The sequence below is a fragment of the Ambystoma mexicanum genome, chromosome 7q (assembly GCF_040938575.1).
Source record: "Ambystoma mexicanum isolate Mex_15411 chromosome 7q, UKY_AmexF1_1, whole genome shotgun sequence".
Taxonomy (NCBI): Eukaryota; Metazoa; Chordata; class Amphibia; order Caudata; family Ambystomatidae; genus Ambystoma; species Ambystoma mexicanum.
Genome location: NC_090941.1, coordinates 1124663085 through 1124680729, shown reverse-complemented (window position 1 = coordinate 1124680729; position 17645 = coordinate 1124663085). Strand labels below are relative to the sequence as shown.

Here is a 17645-nt window from a genome sequence, read left to right as displayed (position 1 = left end):
GAGCAATGTAGTGCCTAGTACTCACAATAGGCACTATTGTTCATGTTTAGAAGGTTGATTGAGGTTATTGCTCCTGGTATTAACTTTAGAAGGACAAAATGCACTGTAACTTGTGTAGATATAGATTTTTATTTCAATACAAAGCAATGCATGTTTGCAGAAGAGACCAGTCAGGAGGGGAAGTGCCAAAGGGTCCATGTGTTCTTCCAGCTGCCTTTTCAATGCAGAATATAAAATATTTTAATCTCAGCAGCAGTAGAAATTTGGAGCTTCCTTCCTCTGTTATCAGGCCTTGTCAGGAAGGGGAGGGAGCCAGCACCCCAACTCCTTTCCCCAGTGTGAGTGGGGGTAGGCCCCCTTCAAACGCCCCCTTACCTGGGATGATGGCGGCCTGGAGGCCAGCAGCAGGATGCCAGCGAGGATCCAGAGAGTGGGACATTGGAGGTCAGGCCACCCAGCAGCAGCCCGAACTATGTCAAGGGATGCCACGTGCATGACCACACCGGTCAAAGGGAGGTGGGACGAAACAGTTGCAAAATCCAGGGATGCAGCGGCCAGGACAACACTGACTGCTGCACCAAGAGGAGAACTCAATAGCAGCTGGCAGTGTCAGCTAGAGCCCACACATACAGGAGAATCCACTAACCCAAAGGGATATTTAGGCAATAAGCCCTTCATTTGGGGGGCATTACTGCTTCAGGTATTGTCCCCGGGTCCCAGAGTTACAGGCCCGAGCAAAGAGAGGGCCTTAACGAAGGCCCGGGGGCATTACCTGATGCAATTATGCCCCCCCCACCTGGCAAGGGGCTTATTGCTATTAGTACCCCGGCTCATTAGACCAGGGTAGTAATTGTGTTTTGTTTTTCTTCGGTTGATAGACGTTTCGCATTTCGCATCCGAACAAATACAAATAAAAAATGGCTGCCACGGACCAGGAAAAGTAGTCAATTTTCCCTTTCCGTTGTGCCCATGGTAAACAAAGAAAATGCCCACCATGAAATGTGAGAAGGGACTACTTGTACCACTTTCCTTGGTGGCCATTAGAACAAAACAAAACAAAACGAAAGTAAAGAAATATGCATAATGTAACAGGGAGAAGGGATTATGTGTAGTTCCTTCTCCCTTTCCATGGCGGGATAGCGTCTTGCACAAGATGTACACCGTAACATGATCGGGCTTACCGTAAGGTAAGGCTTGGAAAAGCTCCAATCGGAGCAAAGATTTCTCTGAATTTGCAGCGCACTTTGCAATAATATTAAAACAAGCCCCCCGTAAGGCCTGACAGTCCCTTACCAGCTCCATGTTGAGAATGCAGTTAGACTGCATGAAGAGGGGACGAGGCTTGCAAGCCATTTAAAGCCTTCCGCATCACTTCCGAATCACACCCCTTCAGCAGGTAAGCGATTGGAAGGTAAGTGGCCAACCCTGGGAGTGGGTGGGGTTAGTTGAGTGAGAACACAGAGGTGGAGGGCATCCAAAAGACCAGAGCAGGAGAGAGCAACCAGAGTGCCTCAGCTATAGAAGAGAGCGGGTCTGTGGAGTAGTTGTGTGTGAGAGTGGAGAGTGTGAGGAGTAGAGATACAGTAGGAGTAGCTGGCTGGCAGTGGTAGCCTAGGTGGTGGTAGTTGTGGGAGTAGCAGAGTAGTAGCTGGAGTAGGAAGTGGTAGTTGGTTGCAGCAGAGGGTAGTAAGTGTTAGTAAGTGTTCTTGCAGCAGTTATGTAAGTAGTGGTAGCAGCGAGGCAATAAGTAAGAAGAGAAGTAAGATCAAAAGGTGGAGGTGGAAAGGTGGAGTGAGAGATTGGAGTAATACCAGCAGGTTGGGAGGCCGTCTTGGGACCCATGGCAATGAAGAGTCAGAGCAGAAATGATGTGAACGATGAGTCGTGGAACTATGTGGAAGAAGGCTCCGTCCCAAGCATCCCTAGAATACTAAGCGGGGCAGGTTAGGGACAGTTATAGGCTCATTAGGGAGACAGTCAGCCAACGTCTAAGGGACACCACCAATAGCATAAGGAAGGAAAAGATGGACAGATGTCCCCTGTCGGTAATGACTAACATCCCGTTATGAATGCGTGGGCTAGGGAGAGGGTACATCGAGGGCAGGAGTGAGCGAGGGACAGCCCTAGCGCCAAAGCCCCAGGTCATCGGTTCACCCTGCGCAGCCAGCAACTCCACAGCCAAGTCATCTATGCAAGTTTAATAAAGACCCTTGGAACTGGACTTGGGAGTCTGGGTGGCTACTTGCACTTTTGCTCTTGATTTTCCCCCTGGATCAAATATTACTTTATTTATTGGACGCAGGTGTCTCCAGGCGCCAAAAGACACAAAAGAAAGGGGGCACATAGGAAGAAGAGAACAACAATGGTGGTTATATTGGCCTTATACCAATTCTACCGTGTGGGTGCAGAGGCAATGCTACACCCTCCTACAGCACAGAGACTGCAATACCTTCCACAGCCCCTGGATCACTGTCACATTCAAATACCACTTTATCATTCTGCTTCCAACTAACATTGTGCTCAACAAGCTCCATCCACCTCTTCTACTTTTCCCTCCTTCCTCTTCTCCTTCCTTACTTTTACTTTTCTCATACCCTTTCTCTCCATTCCTCCTCCTGAGCTTTCCCTTCTGGCCCCCATTCCTTTCCACTGTGTCCCCTTAATCCAGGTGACTTCTTCCATCCTCCTCCTTGCATTATCCTCCTGGCAAACCTTTGTCACCCACCCCTTTCCTGATTCCTGGCAATGTCCTTGGCCCACCTCCTGATCTTTCTCTCCTGCTACGCCTCACTTTCCCTCCTCTTCTATTTCGCCTTCCACCAGGTGACTTCCTCCTTCCATCTCTCACTCTCTCTCTTTCTTATTACCTTCACTCTTCTCTCTCCTTAATGCCACTCCTACATTTATTTTCTCTTGTCTCTATGTTCCGCTATACTTCTTGCCTCAACTCTTAACAGCATCACCAACCAGCCTTTTACTCTGGGAAGAGGGCTGATTGATATTAGCTTCAGCCACTTCACCTGAGTGTGTTCATAAGGTACACAAGCTAATTGCTACAGGATGTTTGGCTCTGCCTCCTCCCTCGATGCGGCCAATGTATTTCTAAGTGTTATAGAGCAGCCCGACAATCTATTAGTCTTGGAAGTCACCATCTTGAAATCCAACCCGACCATCCTTTCAAGGTGATTCCTGATTCTACTAAGGTTCTATTGGAGTGTCTCTATCTCTGGGGGCATCAGGTGCTCGCTTTCCAAGCTGTTTCCAGTGGGTCAATGTGCATAAGGGAATTGATTCATTTCATGACATGTCTCCTATTTACTGTCTCTGATTTATTAGCTGTGATAGCCTGCCCCGGATTCTATGAACAAAATATCACTTTCCTCTTCAGATGGGCTCAAGGTCCGCTTTTAAGGAACTTGGTTAAGGGGGCGAAGCCATGAGTGTCTTACCCTTTACCATCTCTGAGGCAAGCCTTGTGCTCCAGTGGTGATCGCTGGTCCCCAGGATCTCCAAAGCCCTATTCCTAGCCTTTCCAGCCTCATCAGGGATGTGACTTCTGTATGTTTCCATTGAGAGAACCTAAGCCTTCCTGCATTAGGGTGCCATGAAGGACGGCTTGGAAGCCTTGTTTAGGTCTATCACTGCATGCACCAGCCTAATATTGGGGCCTCTTAGAAAGAGTAGGATCAACATGTTGACATTATGGGTACAGACATTTCCTGTCTTGGTGAACATGGACAACAGCTGCCAGAACCACATACGTCCAGATGTTTGAATGGTGCTGGAATCAGCTCTCCATCCACATCTGAAGTGAAAGCCAGGAGGGATCCTTGGGATATGGTTCAAGCATGGAACTCCCCCTTATAAGGGAAAAGGGAGAAGATCGGGGAACAAAAGAGGCGTGGATGCACATGTGCCCCTGGTGTCACCTTGACATGTGACATGGCCGTGAACAGAATGGTTATTGTTCAGCGAGGGTCTGCAATGGGAGTGATAATGTCCAATTGGCAAGAATGGTTAGAACAATGGACTGGTGGAGGGCACATTAGATCATGCCTGCAGAAAGGCAGCAGAGCACTCTGAGAGTGGATGCCTTAGGTTGTGTCATTAACAGCTTATAGTAGAGGCCAGCCCATAAAAGGTTTGCAGCTACCTTTAATAATGCAGCAAGAGATGGTTTCTGTGTATGGAGTGCCCGTTCCTGTTTACTGGCACAGATGGCAGAGTGCTTAGTGAACATGGGTGTTTGATTATGCGGCATGCATTAGCATTGTCTATTCCAGGGTGACTCTTGCATTCTCACTCCCTAAATCCTGTGCAGCCCATTCAGGGGAGTACAAGATCCACTGGGTGTTGTGACCAGGCGGCAGGTAAATTAAGCTTGGTCTGTGCTTATCTCGTTGGATTACATTGATTGGCACATCTGTGGAAGAGTTGAATGGATTATGTGATCAAGTGAAATATTGCAGTGTACTAGAAATGAATCCATCTATAGAACAAGCCAGTGGTGGGTGTCAGGAAGTTCCAGAAAAAGCCATGAAGTGAACTAAGTAATGTCTCAGAGAAATTAAGTCAGAGTGTAGCTGGAAGGGACCTCAGGCTGTTAGCGGCATGTAGTCTCGAGTGAGGGGAGATAAGGTTGGATAGGAAACCACGGGTTATATGGCTTAATAGGAGAGGTCAGACTGGTTGTGCTGAAGGAAAAAGGTAGAGGAAAAATAGGGCAGACGCAATATTCAACAGGATGATTATAGGAGTTGGTCAGGGAGCAGAGTAGGCAACCACGTGAGACCAGCCTTTTGTGTAACATCAAAACACGAAAATACACAGTGGAAAAGTTACTAGTTAGGATGGCTTGAAGGGGTGGCATGGAGGCTCTCAGAGGCAGACACTTAAGGAAGACAGAGGCCTGATTAGATTGGAAAGGGGCATCCTGGGCACTAAATCCAGTCTTAAGAGGGATTCCTTAAACATTGTGTGGGCTTTTTTCATTTGAGACTTATATTTCTTTTTTCAAGAGTAAATATTAGTTAAAACCTAGAATGTGGGTTGTGGAAAAAATATTTGCAAATATTTGATTAGACTGTAAATATGAGGTACTTAAGTTAGCATAGTTGGTAAATTGTGACATCCTCTAAAGTGACCCCACCCTCTTTGCTTTCTGCAGGTACCACGATCTGTCTGCAGTGACGATTGTCTTCCTGGCTACAGAAAGCTTCCCCTGGAAGGAAGACCAGTTTGCTGCTTTCAGTGCATTCCCTGTCCCTACGGCGAGATTACGGTTTCTCGTGAGTTTTGCTTCATGTCATTTTTTTCAGAAGCTATTCCTTTGTATATATTGCTACCATGTCTTTCACGGAATTGTCAGAGTTCTAAGAAAGGCTTGAGATATTGAAACTACCTATATAAGGAATTTCATTTAATTTCTTCATGTATGGCAGTGTTGCCACATAAATCCACTTGCAAGAGGAATGTTTTGTGAATTCATGTATTTAAAAAAAAGAAAGAAAAAACTGAAATCGCATCCAGTGTTTGATAATTTGACCAAATTACATAATTGTGCAGTCACCCCCAGGAGTACTTTTGAGCTCATTTGCATGTGTCTTTCTATATATCACCTTTTGGTTTTGGTTTCTTTTGGAGAAAAGAATTTCAATCCGGAGAAGCACCACACATCCACATGCTTTTCTGGATAAAAGATGCTTCCAAATTTGGCCATGACAGTGATGCCACTGTTTTACAATTTATTGAAAAATAAATTACCTGTGACATCCCTTCAGAAAGAACACATAGTGACCTCCGCACACAAATGTTACGCTTCCAAAAACATAAGTGTGGCTAATACTGCCACCGTCGATATAAAAACAAAGGTAAACATTATAACAAATATCGCTTTGGCTCCCCTTGACCAGTTTGCACTAAAGGACAAGTAAATAGCTTTTATAATGTTAGACACAGTTTACAAGGCAAATTCCTTAAAAACACATACAACTTTGAAAGAGACGAAGCATCCAAGTACATCAATGATTACAATGCAATCATTGCCCTCTTGTAGAATGCAAATATACACATACAATATATTGCAGACAATTACACTTCAATTGCAAGATATGTCAGAGACTATGTCACCAAAGCTGAGAAGACAGAGCTAAAATACATCTAGGATGAGATATCATCTGATAAAACACTATCACAAAAATTTTACAGCTTCAGTATAAAAATGCTCTCCCATAGAGAATGCGGGTGCTACGAAGCTGCAGACCGTTTAACAGGTACACGCTTATATGGGAAATCTGATAACATTGTATGGGTAAACGGTGGACCAGCTTCATTACGAAAAAGAGTACTAAAATCCTACCAAGAGATAGAAACAATAGCCACAAATGATCCCAACAGCCAGGACATTTAAAAAAAACTGTTTCATTGATATGATATGATAAGATATGACATTTATAATGCACCTCTAAACAAGGGGTTCTAGGCACAACAAGACAAGGAGGGGGAACAGAGGGAGGACAAAACAACAAACTTACTAGGACTTGTGTCATTCAGATTGCGCAAGTGCAGAGAAGTGCAAGGTGAGAAGTGCCAGGGGGTAGAGAAGTGAAGGTAGTTAAAATGTGCAGCCAGCAGGTGGCTCAGTGCAGGCAAGTTAGAAAGTGCAGCCAACAGGTGGCTAATAAGTGAAGAGAGAAGGGACTGTAGGGTTACAGATATAGACCACAAGTGCTGGGGGAGCCAGAAGCAGTACAAGGTGCAACTGGACAGGCAGGGACCTGGACCCAAGTTCAGAGGGTGGCCAGGTGACCAGTGGGTGGAGCAGATGGACCATCAATAGGGGAGAGGAAGAGAGAAAGCGGAAGCAAAGAGAAAGTTCTTGAGTTGCTTCCAGAACTGGAGGTGGTTCTGCTCAAGTTTGGGAGAAGCAGGGAGGCTGTTGCAGAGGGAGACCACATCCGAAGATTGAGATCTGCCCCCAACTCTCTGCTTGGGAATGCGACTGACCCTCAGAGAGTTATGTTATGTTATATAAATTTATAGAGTGCACGTCCTCCAAAGGCATCTTGGCGTTATGCAGAGTCCACTCAACGGCTCACCCCTTTGTCGGGGGGAAATTCTCCCGGGGTCGGCAAGCCGTCCGTATACGTATAGAGAGCATTATTAGTGGTTGAGGGTCTGTCAGGTGGTATACTTGGGTTGTCCCTTCAATTTGATACATGAAAATTGTTACATGAAGACCCCCGAGGATTGGCTAATGTTAATGGCGTCAGTGATAAGAGCCCCATGTTCTGATTGGTCCACTCGCGAGCCCCCCAGTCTGGGACCATCGCTGTTCCCAGCTCGCAGTGCACCTGTCATTTGCAACAATGTATCACTATGGGTATGTGCAGACAATGTGAGGATTTATTCATATGCTGGAAGGCACACTACTCCCACCGCCGCAGATGTCCATTGAGTCGCTTTAATTGTATCTGCCTGTGTCTTCAAACGTGGGATCCAGGCGCCTCCCTCCTCGTGGGCCTGGCACCCTGTCAGGTTGGGCTTGGTCACGTGAGGTGAGACCGTGGTTGAGGCAGAATTCTGCACAATTAATATTGCATTTTCCACTGTGTGCCTGGCTTAATTTGCAGGTGTGACCTTGGCGTCGGCTTGCGGCATGCGAGTTTGCAACATTGTGCCCTTGACTGTCTGCTCTCGCCGGGCTCATTCTGCAGGGTCAGCAACTGTACTCTTGCTCATTAAATGTTCATGGAAACTCTTGCTTGCGGCCCACTTGGGCCTGGTGCATAGGTGGGGACGTTTGATGCACAGCGCTTTAGGTTATGGTATCATATTGCTTTATCCCCAGTATCATGTCTTCATTATATTTCTCATTGTAATGCATGGGTTTAGGAGAAGCGTGAGCAAGCATTTTAGATGAGTTCATTGTGCGTCTTGCGTTTCTGCATTTTGAAAAGCCTATGTGAAAAATAATAAAGATGCACGTCAGTGGGTGTGTCCGTCACCTACGTCATAGCACTGAATATGTTCTTCGTGTGGATTGGTGTGGGAGTGTCCATTGTGCATGTTTGCACGGGTGTGCTGACCGCTGGCTAGGTCGTCATGGCATCTCTAACGGTGTGTTGATTTAGTGTTGGATGGTTCAGTCGAGTTCATCCATGCCGCAGGTGTCGGCATGGGCAGGGCAGGCTGGTGGGCTGGCGGGTGGGCACGCGGGTGGGCACATCCGTATGTTCCTGTACCAGGGTATTTGGTCATCTGGTAGATGGGTAAACTCCTCTCGTGGCGGGTGCCTGGGCCGTGATCCTCTAGGCCAGGGGTGTGAGGGGATTGGTGGGAGCCTTTTGTTCCATTCTCCTACTTCAGTCCCCCCTCTGGTCGACTTGTCGACCACAAACATATCCTTTTCCTTATCTCCTCTCACTCTCCATATTTTAGTTAATCCTCCCAAATGTCCATAGTGGTTGACATGGTCTTCGATTGACCAATACATATATACACAGGTTCCTCCAGGTGTGCAGTATACCCATTTCCCTATGTAGCTCCTTGGGTTTCATGGGTTTTCGAGCTTCACAGATGGTGGGTCCTGGTGGTTGGTGATGATTTGGTTGCACAATTTCTCTCTCTCTTTTATTATTGTGACTGTGTGTTGGCCATCATCTGCTGGCATCAAGGGTTGCATACCAACCATTTCGATCATTTCGTCTGTGGTGCGTGCCTTTCGGGCCTTCCAAAAGTTTATTATGATCAGTGCAGCTCCAGCCAAAATAATGCATCCAACTATAATTTTAGTCCGTCCGACAGCCAAGATGGCATCCATGACCATAATAGTGAAAACCAGCTGTCATCCTTTTTCACACCTTTACTTTCATCCATCATTTTGGAGTGCATCTGGGCCAATTGTGATACTGCTTCTGTCAGTGTACCATTGTCAGCATCATTAGCAGGAATGAATGTGCAGCATGATTGTCCTATCTTTGCGCAAACTCCTCCTTCCATTGCTGTAAGGAGGTCCAGTACATATCTGTTCTGTAGTGCTACCATCCTTACTGCCCGCAGTTCCTCTTTTATTGCGTTGAATCCATTTACTGTAGAATTAATTGTCATCATTAGTTCCCATCGAGTTATCTGGAGCCATTTTGCGTTTGCGTAAGCTTGTAGCCCCGGATGTATTATTGAGGAGAAGAACATTGCTGCTCTGCTGAATAGTCTGTGTTCTGGTGGGATTGAAGTGAGTGCTGTTTCCGACCTTCCCCATAGGTAATTTCCTGTCAGAGGTTCTCCTTGTCTCTTCTTTCTATTCAGGATAGTGTTGTTGCTGTTGTTTTGGTTCTCTGGCCCCTTCTGAGGTTGTACAGATCTCTTCTTCCTGTTGTTTCCTTCATCCATTTTAGGGAAGTTCGCCACGTTCACATGTTTCTGGGGCACCACTAGTGATGGTACATTAACGTGTACCATTGTGCATATACCATTCCACAGAGGGGGCAGTGTGTGGTATGCCTTGTCTCTGCAGGCCCAGTAATGGTCCATTAATACTGCTGTTCCTGCTCCCCCCTCAGGTAACTCCGTCACGCTTGCACAGTTGGTGTTGTATCCCACGTCCACTTCTCCTCTATGTTGGTAGCATACCTTGGGTGCAGACAGCGGCAGTATTGTTATTGGGTCTTCATCCTTCTCTATCCACGTAAGCATGGGTACGTACTTGACCCAAGTCGTCCAACATCTGTTGTTGTGTTCAGCAATAGTTGTAGTATCCTCTCTCGTTACCATGTTGCTGCCAACCACTACTATCTCCCATTTGTTGTCCAGGTACACCGTCCCTGTTATTATTATCAGTGGCCTTTCCCAACATCCTTGTTTACCAGGAACTTCAGTGGCATACTAATCACATAGTAGGTATTGTAGTGTTACTTTCTTTGTTTCTCCTTTTTCAGGGCCACTTGTCATGTATCTGAATGCTTCAGCATCCAAACTGGTCTTGTGGTAACTCAAATAAATCTTGAGGAAGTTGTTTTCGTATGGATATGTGTCTCGCGTTTTCCATACCAGGTACACCGTGTTCCCTTGAAATCTCCCTTTCGTTTGGAACAGTGCCAAGTATACTATACATCGTGCTGTCTTTTCATCTATTTCCGTGGCAACGAAAATTCGAGAAGCGCTCATGGCGTATGGGATCAATGAGCAGACGTAGCAGCTGTCTTCTGTTGTCTGCTTGCCTATTTGGTACCACATGTTGTTTGAGACGTGTGCTGAATCTTGTATGTAGTTGTCGATACCTTTATTATCTGACTATGTGGTGCGTTTAACTCTATTTCCCTTGTGTGGAATTTTGCTAGTACCACCTGACGTAACACCTGTTGCAGCCGTGGGTGGGGGTATATTAGGTTTGGGTACAGCCAAAATATTGATAGCATAACTGTTCTGCCATACAGAGGCAGCCAGGAACCCGGTGATCATCAAAATCTCTATCATCTTTATTACAGAGGCTAGTCTCACCGGCATTTTGCTCTTACCTTGCTGCAGTCCGGCAGGTAATTCTTGCGACGTTAAAGTTGCCCGCCTGAAAATTCTCAATATGCTTGTTATTAGTGTTAGTTGTTGTTTTCAAGCTCTCCCTATCAAGTAGTCGTTCAGTGCCCAGGCGAAGAGCTGTTCCCACGCCAATCTAAGCGATCTATCTCTTAGGACAGGCAAGTATTGGTGAAGATGGGGCATTGATTGTTCTATGGCCAAGAGAAATGCTGTGTAGTAGACATGTACCCTCCTTCTTTTCAGGTACTTTGGCCTTTTTATGTGATAGACAAATTGGTGTGATAGCTCTTCAGGGTAGTTATCATCTGAGGGTAGCATCTACTCCTGGGCAGTGAACTTTGTTAGTTATCTGTTTTCTTAGCAGTACAATAATACGCGGTACCTGCATGTGCGAGAAAGAAAAAAGAGAACATTCAAGTGTTTACATGTGTATATGTGCAAGATAATGTCCTTCAGTCGGGTGATTACTGCAGTGGGTAGGACGTCGATAGGCAGAGGGTTTAGAGCGCAACTGGCGGAAGTCTCTTTACTCTTTGATCGTGTGACCATGGGGTGGGCGGTATGGGAATTACCCTTCTCTATTTCAGTAGTTGTCTCTGGGGAATCTGGGGGGTGGTATGGTAGGGAGACACTTAGGTCGTCAGCTGTGGTAGAAGTCTCTTCCTCAGTGGGTGACGCTGTTGCTGTTCTTCCAATGGCACCGTCGGTGACGCTAGGGCGGGTCTGGAGTTTGCAAATCTTTACGTCGTGTAGGTGATTCCAGGCACGTTTGTCCTGTAGCTTTACTGCTCTCGTGGATAGTTCCTCTACCAGGTGGGGGCCAGTGAAGCGTGGGCTGTTCCACTTTCTGTTGAAATTGCAGAGTTGTACGTGGTCACCTTTAGCAATTTTGCACAGTTTTTCCTTTTCCAATTCTTTATCCGCGTCTTCTGGTTGATCACTCTTAGACCCGCCCCGCGTGCGCTCGAGCTGTTGAGACACAAAACACTACACTAGTAATCAAAGAAGACACATATTGGTACATTTCATCACCAAGAACGGTTGCAGTGTTTTCATAATCTGTGAATGCTCTTGATGTTGGCGTTAGAGGAAGGCGCATTTGACGTCCGGTCACCACCTCGTGAGGGGTGAGGTGGTGATCGGAGCCTGGTCTATTCCTTAGCTCAAATAGGGCTAGCGGAAGGCAATACAACCAACTCTTCTTTGTTGTTTGCTGTATCTTTGCAATTGCCTCCTTCAGTAGGCCATTCAGGCGTTCGCATATACCGTTGGCCTGCGGGTGATATGCACATGCAAATTTATGCTTGATGTTCAGTAAGGATGTGATGTGCTGGAACATTTCATTAGCGAAATGCGGGCCATTATCTGACCGCAGTACCTTGCACACTCCCCACCTGGGGAAAACTAGAAATTTAGCTGCTCTGAATGCATATGGGTGTGAGCAGGGTCCTGCCTCAATCCACCTGGAGAATGGGCATGCTACTACAATCATATACCTATTTCCTTGACATACGTTGATCATATCAACATAGTCAATATGGATGTGCAGGAAGGGTCCCTCTGGCCGGGGTATAGTACCTTTTATCACCTTCAGCGTGTGACCGGCCGTGAACTGTTGACATCTGAGACAATTGCTGAAAAGATTTGTCACATGGGAATTTAACGCGGGACAGAACCAATCTTCCCTAATTCGTGCTGCAATAACTTCCTTGCCTGTGTGGGCTGGGTGGTGGAGTTGGCTCAGGGCGGTGTTCAATAGTGCCAATGGCATTACCATCTTCCCAGTGTTACCCTGGCACCATAGTGCGTCAGTTGGTGACATTGTACATCCTCTTTTTACCCAAATTTCTTTTTCTGCCATTGGTGCAGCCGCTTGTAGCTCCATTATCTGTGTGGCTGGGAGATGGGTGTACCCTTCTCTTATCAACATCTCCTTAGCTATCCCCCTCCCTCTCCCTCTCTCTAACTCTGGGGGGATCCATATCTCACCAAAATATGCAGCATACTTCGCATGTGCGTCTGCTGCTGCATTCCCTTTTGAGATATGATCTTCTCCATTAGTGTGTGCGGTACATTTGACCAAAGCTAATTCTTGGGGGTCATTTATTACTTCAATTAGTTCAGCTAACAAGAGAGCATGTTGTACTGGGGTGCCGTCAGCTCTCCTAAACCCTCTTCTCCTCCATTTGGACAATCCTGAGTGGATAGTAGACGTGACATATGCACTGTCAGAATATATAGTCACTCGTTTGTCAAAGCTTTCCTTCAATGCCAAGATCAGTGCAACTAATTCAGCTGCTTGAGCAGAGTAATGCTGTGGTAATTGTACGCATTTCATCGCCACACACACCGGTTCCTCTGTCATTTTTACCACTGCTGTCCCAGTTCTCCTTATCCCATCACTTTGGTCTATTATTGATGACCCATCAATGAACAAGAGCTCACCTCCATCTAGTGCGTTCTCTTCAACTTTTCTAGTACATGAGTACATTTCGATAGTCTGCGTACAATCGTGTGCATAGTCTCCTTCCTCAATTACTTCTGCTATAAACCTTGCAGGGTTAACCGTGCTGCATCTAACAATTAATAGTTCTGGTCTAGATAAGATGATCTCATAACCTGACGCCCTCTGCGTGGTTAGTGTGGACTTAGGCTTGTTCAATATTGCAAATAGTGCATGTTCCACAAATAGTGTGGTTGGGCACCCCATTGTTATTGATGATGCTTTCTCTACCGCAAAGGCAGCTGCGGCGAGACCTTGTTCGCAAGGGAAATGACCTAACATCACAGGATCCAAGTGGCTGCTGTAAAATGCTACTGGTTTGTAGCCCATGCTTGTTTTTTGAGCCAACACTGCTTTCATTACTGATGAGTCGCAATGTGAAAATATAAAGAATTGTCGTTCATAATCTGGGGTGGCCAGTACCGGAGCAGTTGATATTGCATCTTTCAGTTCCTCAAAAGCCTCTTTCATTTCCATTGTCCACCCCAACTTTTTCTCCCCTTTGTTAGCTGCTTTTAACGCCTCAAGTAGTGGTCCTATGTATGAGCTGTAATCAAATACCCAGGCTCTACAGTAGTTGCACAGTCCCAGGAACTGCTGCAGTTCCCTCACTGTTTGGGGCAGCAGCGTTTTTGAAATGGCCTGTGCTCTTTGTGGTGCAATCTTTCTACCGTATTGGGATATGAGCTGACCAATGTAAAATACCTGTTCCTGACAGTACTGTAACTTTTCCTTGTCTACCTTGTAACCCTTTTCAGCCAATATTGTCAGCATCTTCAATGAGTCCTCTCTGCATCTTCTTTCGTTTGTGCTGCAAATTATTATGTCATCAACATACTGCAACACTGTGCTTTCCACTTCAATGTTACCCAAGTCCATCTGTATTACTCTGTTGAATATTGAGGGTGACTCGCAGTACCCTTGTGGCACTCTGGTGTGTTTCCACTTTGTGTTTCTGTAAGTGAAGCTTGTCAGATCTTGTGAGTCTGGGTGCAGTGGTATTGAGAAAAAGGCATTTTTTAGGTCTATCACTGTAAATCGTGATGCTTCTGCTGGAATGCCACACAATATTGTGGCCGGGTTTGCGGCTATGGGGTATTCTGCTTCCACTATGTTGTTCAAGGGCCTGAGGTCCTGTATGAAGCGCCAAGACCCCCCTTTAGCTTTGCGCACTGGGTATACAGCTGTGTTACATGGTGATTCTGATGGTACCAATATGCCATTATTTATAAGGGCCGTTATTGTTTCATATATGCCCTCATCTGCCTCTTTTGATAGTGGGTACTGCTTCACTCTGGGGAGTATTGCACCTTTTTTCAATTTTATTCTTACTCCCCCTATACTTTTTATGCACCCCACGTCATAGGGACTAGTAGTCCATAATGATGTTGGTACCTTTGCCATATCCTCCTCAAAGAAGGGATGTGGGTGCTTCAAGTGCCATTGCAATTTTCTGTGCCACTTGTTTGTACGTCACTCTTAGCCATATTTCTACACTAATCATAAACACCATTTCACCTTCTTCCTTTTCTTCTGAGAAGAGCTCCTCATCTGACACCTGGGTGAGTCTACATCCCTCTGCTATTGCGATCACTGCCCTCCATGCTCTTCCTTCTCTGTCTTGGGCATGTACTGCGATGTAATCAGCAGTTGCTATAATGCTCTCTATGTTCACTGACATCACCTTTCCTTCTGGTTCATTGGCTGGTGTTTCTGGTCTAAACAAGTAGGCTGCTGGCCTCCTCCAGATCTTTCCTTCTATTCCTGGCATCCATGCAAATGCCATGTCTGTCCCGTACTGGAACAGTTCACCATCTACTGGCTCAGCCCTAATCACTGTCTGACCACAGTATGCTTGCATAATTTGTCGTGCAGTGAGCATGTTAATTCCTGGAGTGGAGCAAATTATGCCGTCCTCCGTAAAGGAGATTGTCATATTCAACCTGCTCATTATGTCTCTCCCCAGTAGAGGAGAGGCATACTCTCCTAGAATATAAAAGCGGGACTGACATGTCATAATCCCCTATTGATAAGGGAATGTTATCAGTAAAGGGAACCAACCCCCTAGCCCCAGAGAATCCTTGGGTGTTCATGGCTTCACCTGACATCTTAAATTTACCTTCCCTTATGCAAGACCGGGTCGCCCCGGTGTCAACAAGGAATGATATTATTTTGTCACCTATCGTTACCTCTATGCGTGATTCCTCTGCACTATTAGGTGTTACCGACAGGATGGGACACACCAAGGCCGTCTGTGGGCTGTCCTATTGAGGGTATAATGATTGACCACTTCCTGTGTAAGGGTTGTGTCCCAGGATCGTCACCCTTCCCAGTTGTGTTTGCTGTAGTTGTGTGTTGGTAGAGGTTATGTTATGGTCTTGGATTTGGGCAGGTTGCTGTACTTGCTGTACTTGGGGTTGTTGTGTTATCGCTACCTGTTGTTGTGGCAGTGAATATGTCTGTGGCTGTTGTTGTGGTACTAGTTGTTGCTGCCCATTTCCCTGTTGCAATGTCTGCTGTTGCTGGATGCCCTGCTGTTCCTGTGTGGGCCCTTGTTGTCCCTGTTCACCCCATGATGGTGTGCCTGGTCTCACTCTACACGTGCGTGACATCTGCCCTACTAATCCACAAATCCAACACACCGGCCGTTCCCTGTTCTGCCATGGAAAGCTTCCTGGGTTGTCCTGGTATACTGGTTGCCCGGTGGGGTAGAAATTTCTAAATCCTCCCCCCTGCTGATGTGTGTTATATCCGTATCCTCTCCCCCTCATCATTCCTCCCCTTCCCCTGTTGTAATTATAATACCCAGCTCCTGGCATTGAGTATCCTCCTCCCATGTTAGTGGTGTATGGTTGGAGTGGCGGCAGCTGTTGTGTTACAGTCTGTGATGATTGTATTTGGGAGGGATCTTGTGCAGCCACTACTTGTGTGGGGCTTTGAGTCATTGTTGCAGGTGTAGTTATTAGTGCACCTTCCATTGTGTATTTAATAAGTTTTTTTTTGTACTGATTTAGCCTATTTCATTTTCTATCCTATTCCTTTTGTTTCATTTTTTCTTGCCATGTCCTACAATGATGCACTATCGTTAGTTATATTTCTGGCCATGCTTTTGCTTCCATCCCAACTACTTTCTTCAGTTGTTTCTGAACTGCTTCTGGGAGCTCTTGTACTAGTATATGATAGAATATTGCTGGTGTCTTGTCCCATTGTACTCTAGTTTCCATACGCCACTTCTCTTGAATTTCCTGGATATAATCAACAGGATCTTCATTCTCACGCATCTTGCGTGAGGTAATTGCTCCTATGTCTGATGTGTCTGGGTACTGTACCCTCAGCGCCTGCCATAATGCATGTCTGCAGTTTGCGAATGGTTCCCCATCGTGTGATGTGTTTGTTATTGTGACCCCGGGGAAGCCTGCTCTCTTCCAGATGTCATCTGCTGCATCCTCTAATATTGATATTAGAAGGCCCTTTACATCCCCCACTGCCAATTTCTGTCCTGCGGTGTGTTTTTCCATTTCATATATCTATTTTCCCGCACCTCCACTTAATGATGGGAGCCTGCACTTTATATTTTCCTTGTCTGCATGCTTCCAGGGGACGTATTGTGGTCTAACCCCTCCCCTCTCCAGAAGTGGCATTAGGTTGTGTCCTGGTTGGCCCTTTGGGTCCCACACAATCGAATCCGTACACACCTCCTCTTCTTCCCTGTCTTCTACATCGTCAATGGGGTCCATATTTCCCCTGCTCGTAACTGTTTCTCCTTCATCTCTTCCCTTTCTTTTATAATTTCCTTTATTTAATGTGGGCGTGTGTATTCGTTCTCCCTGCCTGCGTCCAGGGAGGTCTCTAAGCCTGCCTGCATAGGGGGTCAGTTCGTGTGGGAAGGGCGCGAGTTTAGATGGGCATGTTGCACGTAATGAGCGTGAGGTAGTGGAGCATGTGGGACGGGATGGTGACGGTGTGGCTGCACGTGTCTGCCTTTCCGCTATTCCTTGCTCTTCCTCCTCACTTCCCTCCAGTTCTTCCTTTCTCCTGCAGATCCATGGTGATTCTCCATTTGTCCGGGTGATGTATAATTTATCTAAGCTTTCCCTTTCACTGTCTCTCCCTTCCTTCTCCATCCCTTCTCCTTCCTCACTGCAAAAGTCCTCCATTAATGGCAACCCCCAATCTGTCTTTTTCCCCCTAATCGTTACTGTTTTTAAGTCTATTAGATCCGTTCCTCCCTTGTCTTCTTTGCCAATTACTCCCCTTTGTGCTGATGTTGTTGCTACTTTTGTGTCTCTGTATACATACCTCCTTACTTCACTCCCCCCTCTCCTATCTTCTCTTTCCCCTTCATTTTTCTCTGCATTTCTCTACCAATTTCCTCTCTTTTCTTTTTCAATTCCTCCATTACTTCAATACTCATCTTTTCCATTATCCTTTCTTCTTCTTTCTTCCTTTCCCATCTCGCTCTTTCCCACTCTAATATGCCCTCTATCATCCTCCCTTCTTCGTATTTCCTTGTCGTTCCTGATAGTAATCTCCTTCTCCATATTTCCATTTCCTTTTCTTTCTCTTCTTCCTCCCTTTTCTTGTCACGCAGTGCTGCTCTGGATACCCT

General features: G+C 46.1%; 1 protein-coding gene across 1 annotated transcript in view; it reads left to right on the top strand.

Annotated features, from left to right (window-relative positions):
- The window catches only part of LOC138528214 (extracellular calcium-sensing receptor-like), a 111884-nt gene that overhangs the window by 71889 nt on the left and 22350 nt on the right, over positions 1-17645 (top strand). Inside the window, exon 6 of the mRNA XM_069639670.1 lies at positions 5168-5281. Within this exon, the coding sequence (XP_069495771.1) occupies positions 5168-5281 (114 nt within the window). The remainder of the gene's footprint in view (positions 1-5167; positions 5282-17645) is intronic.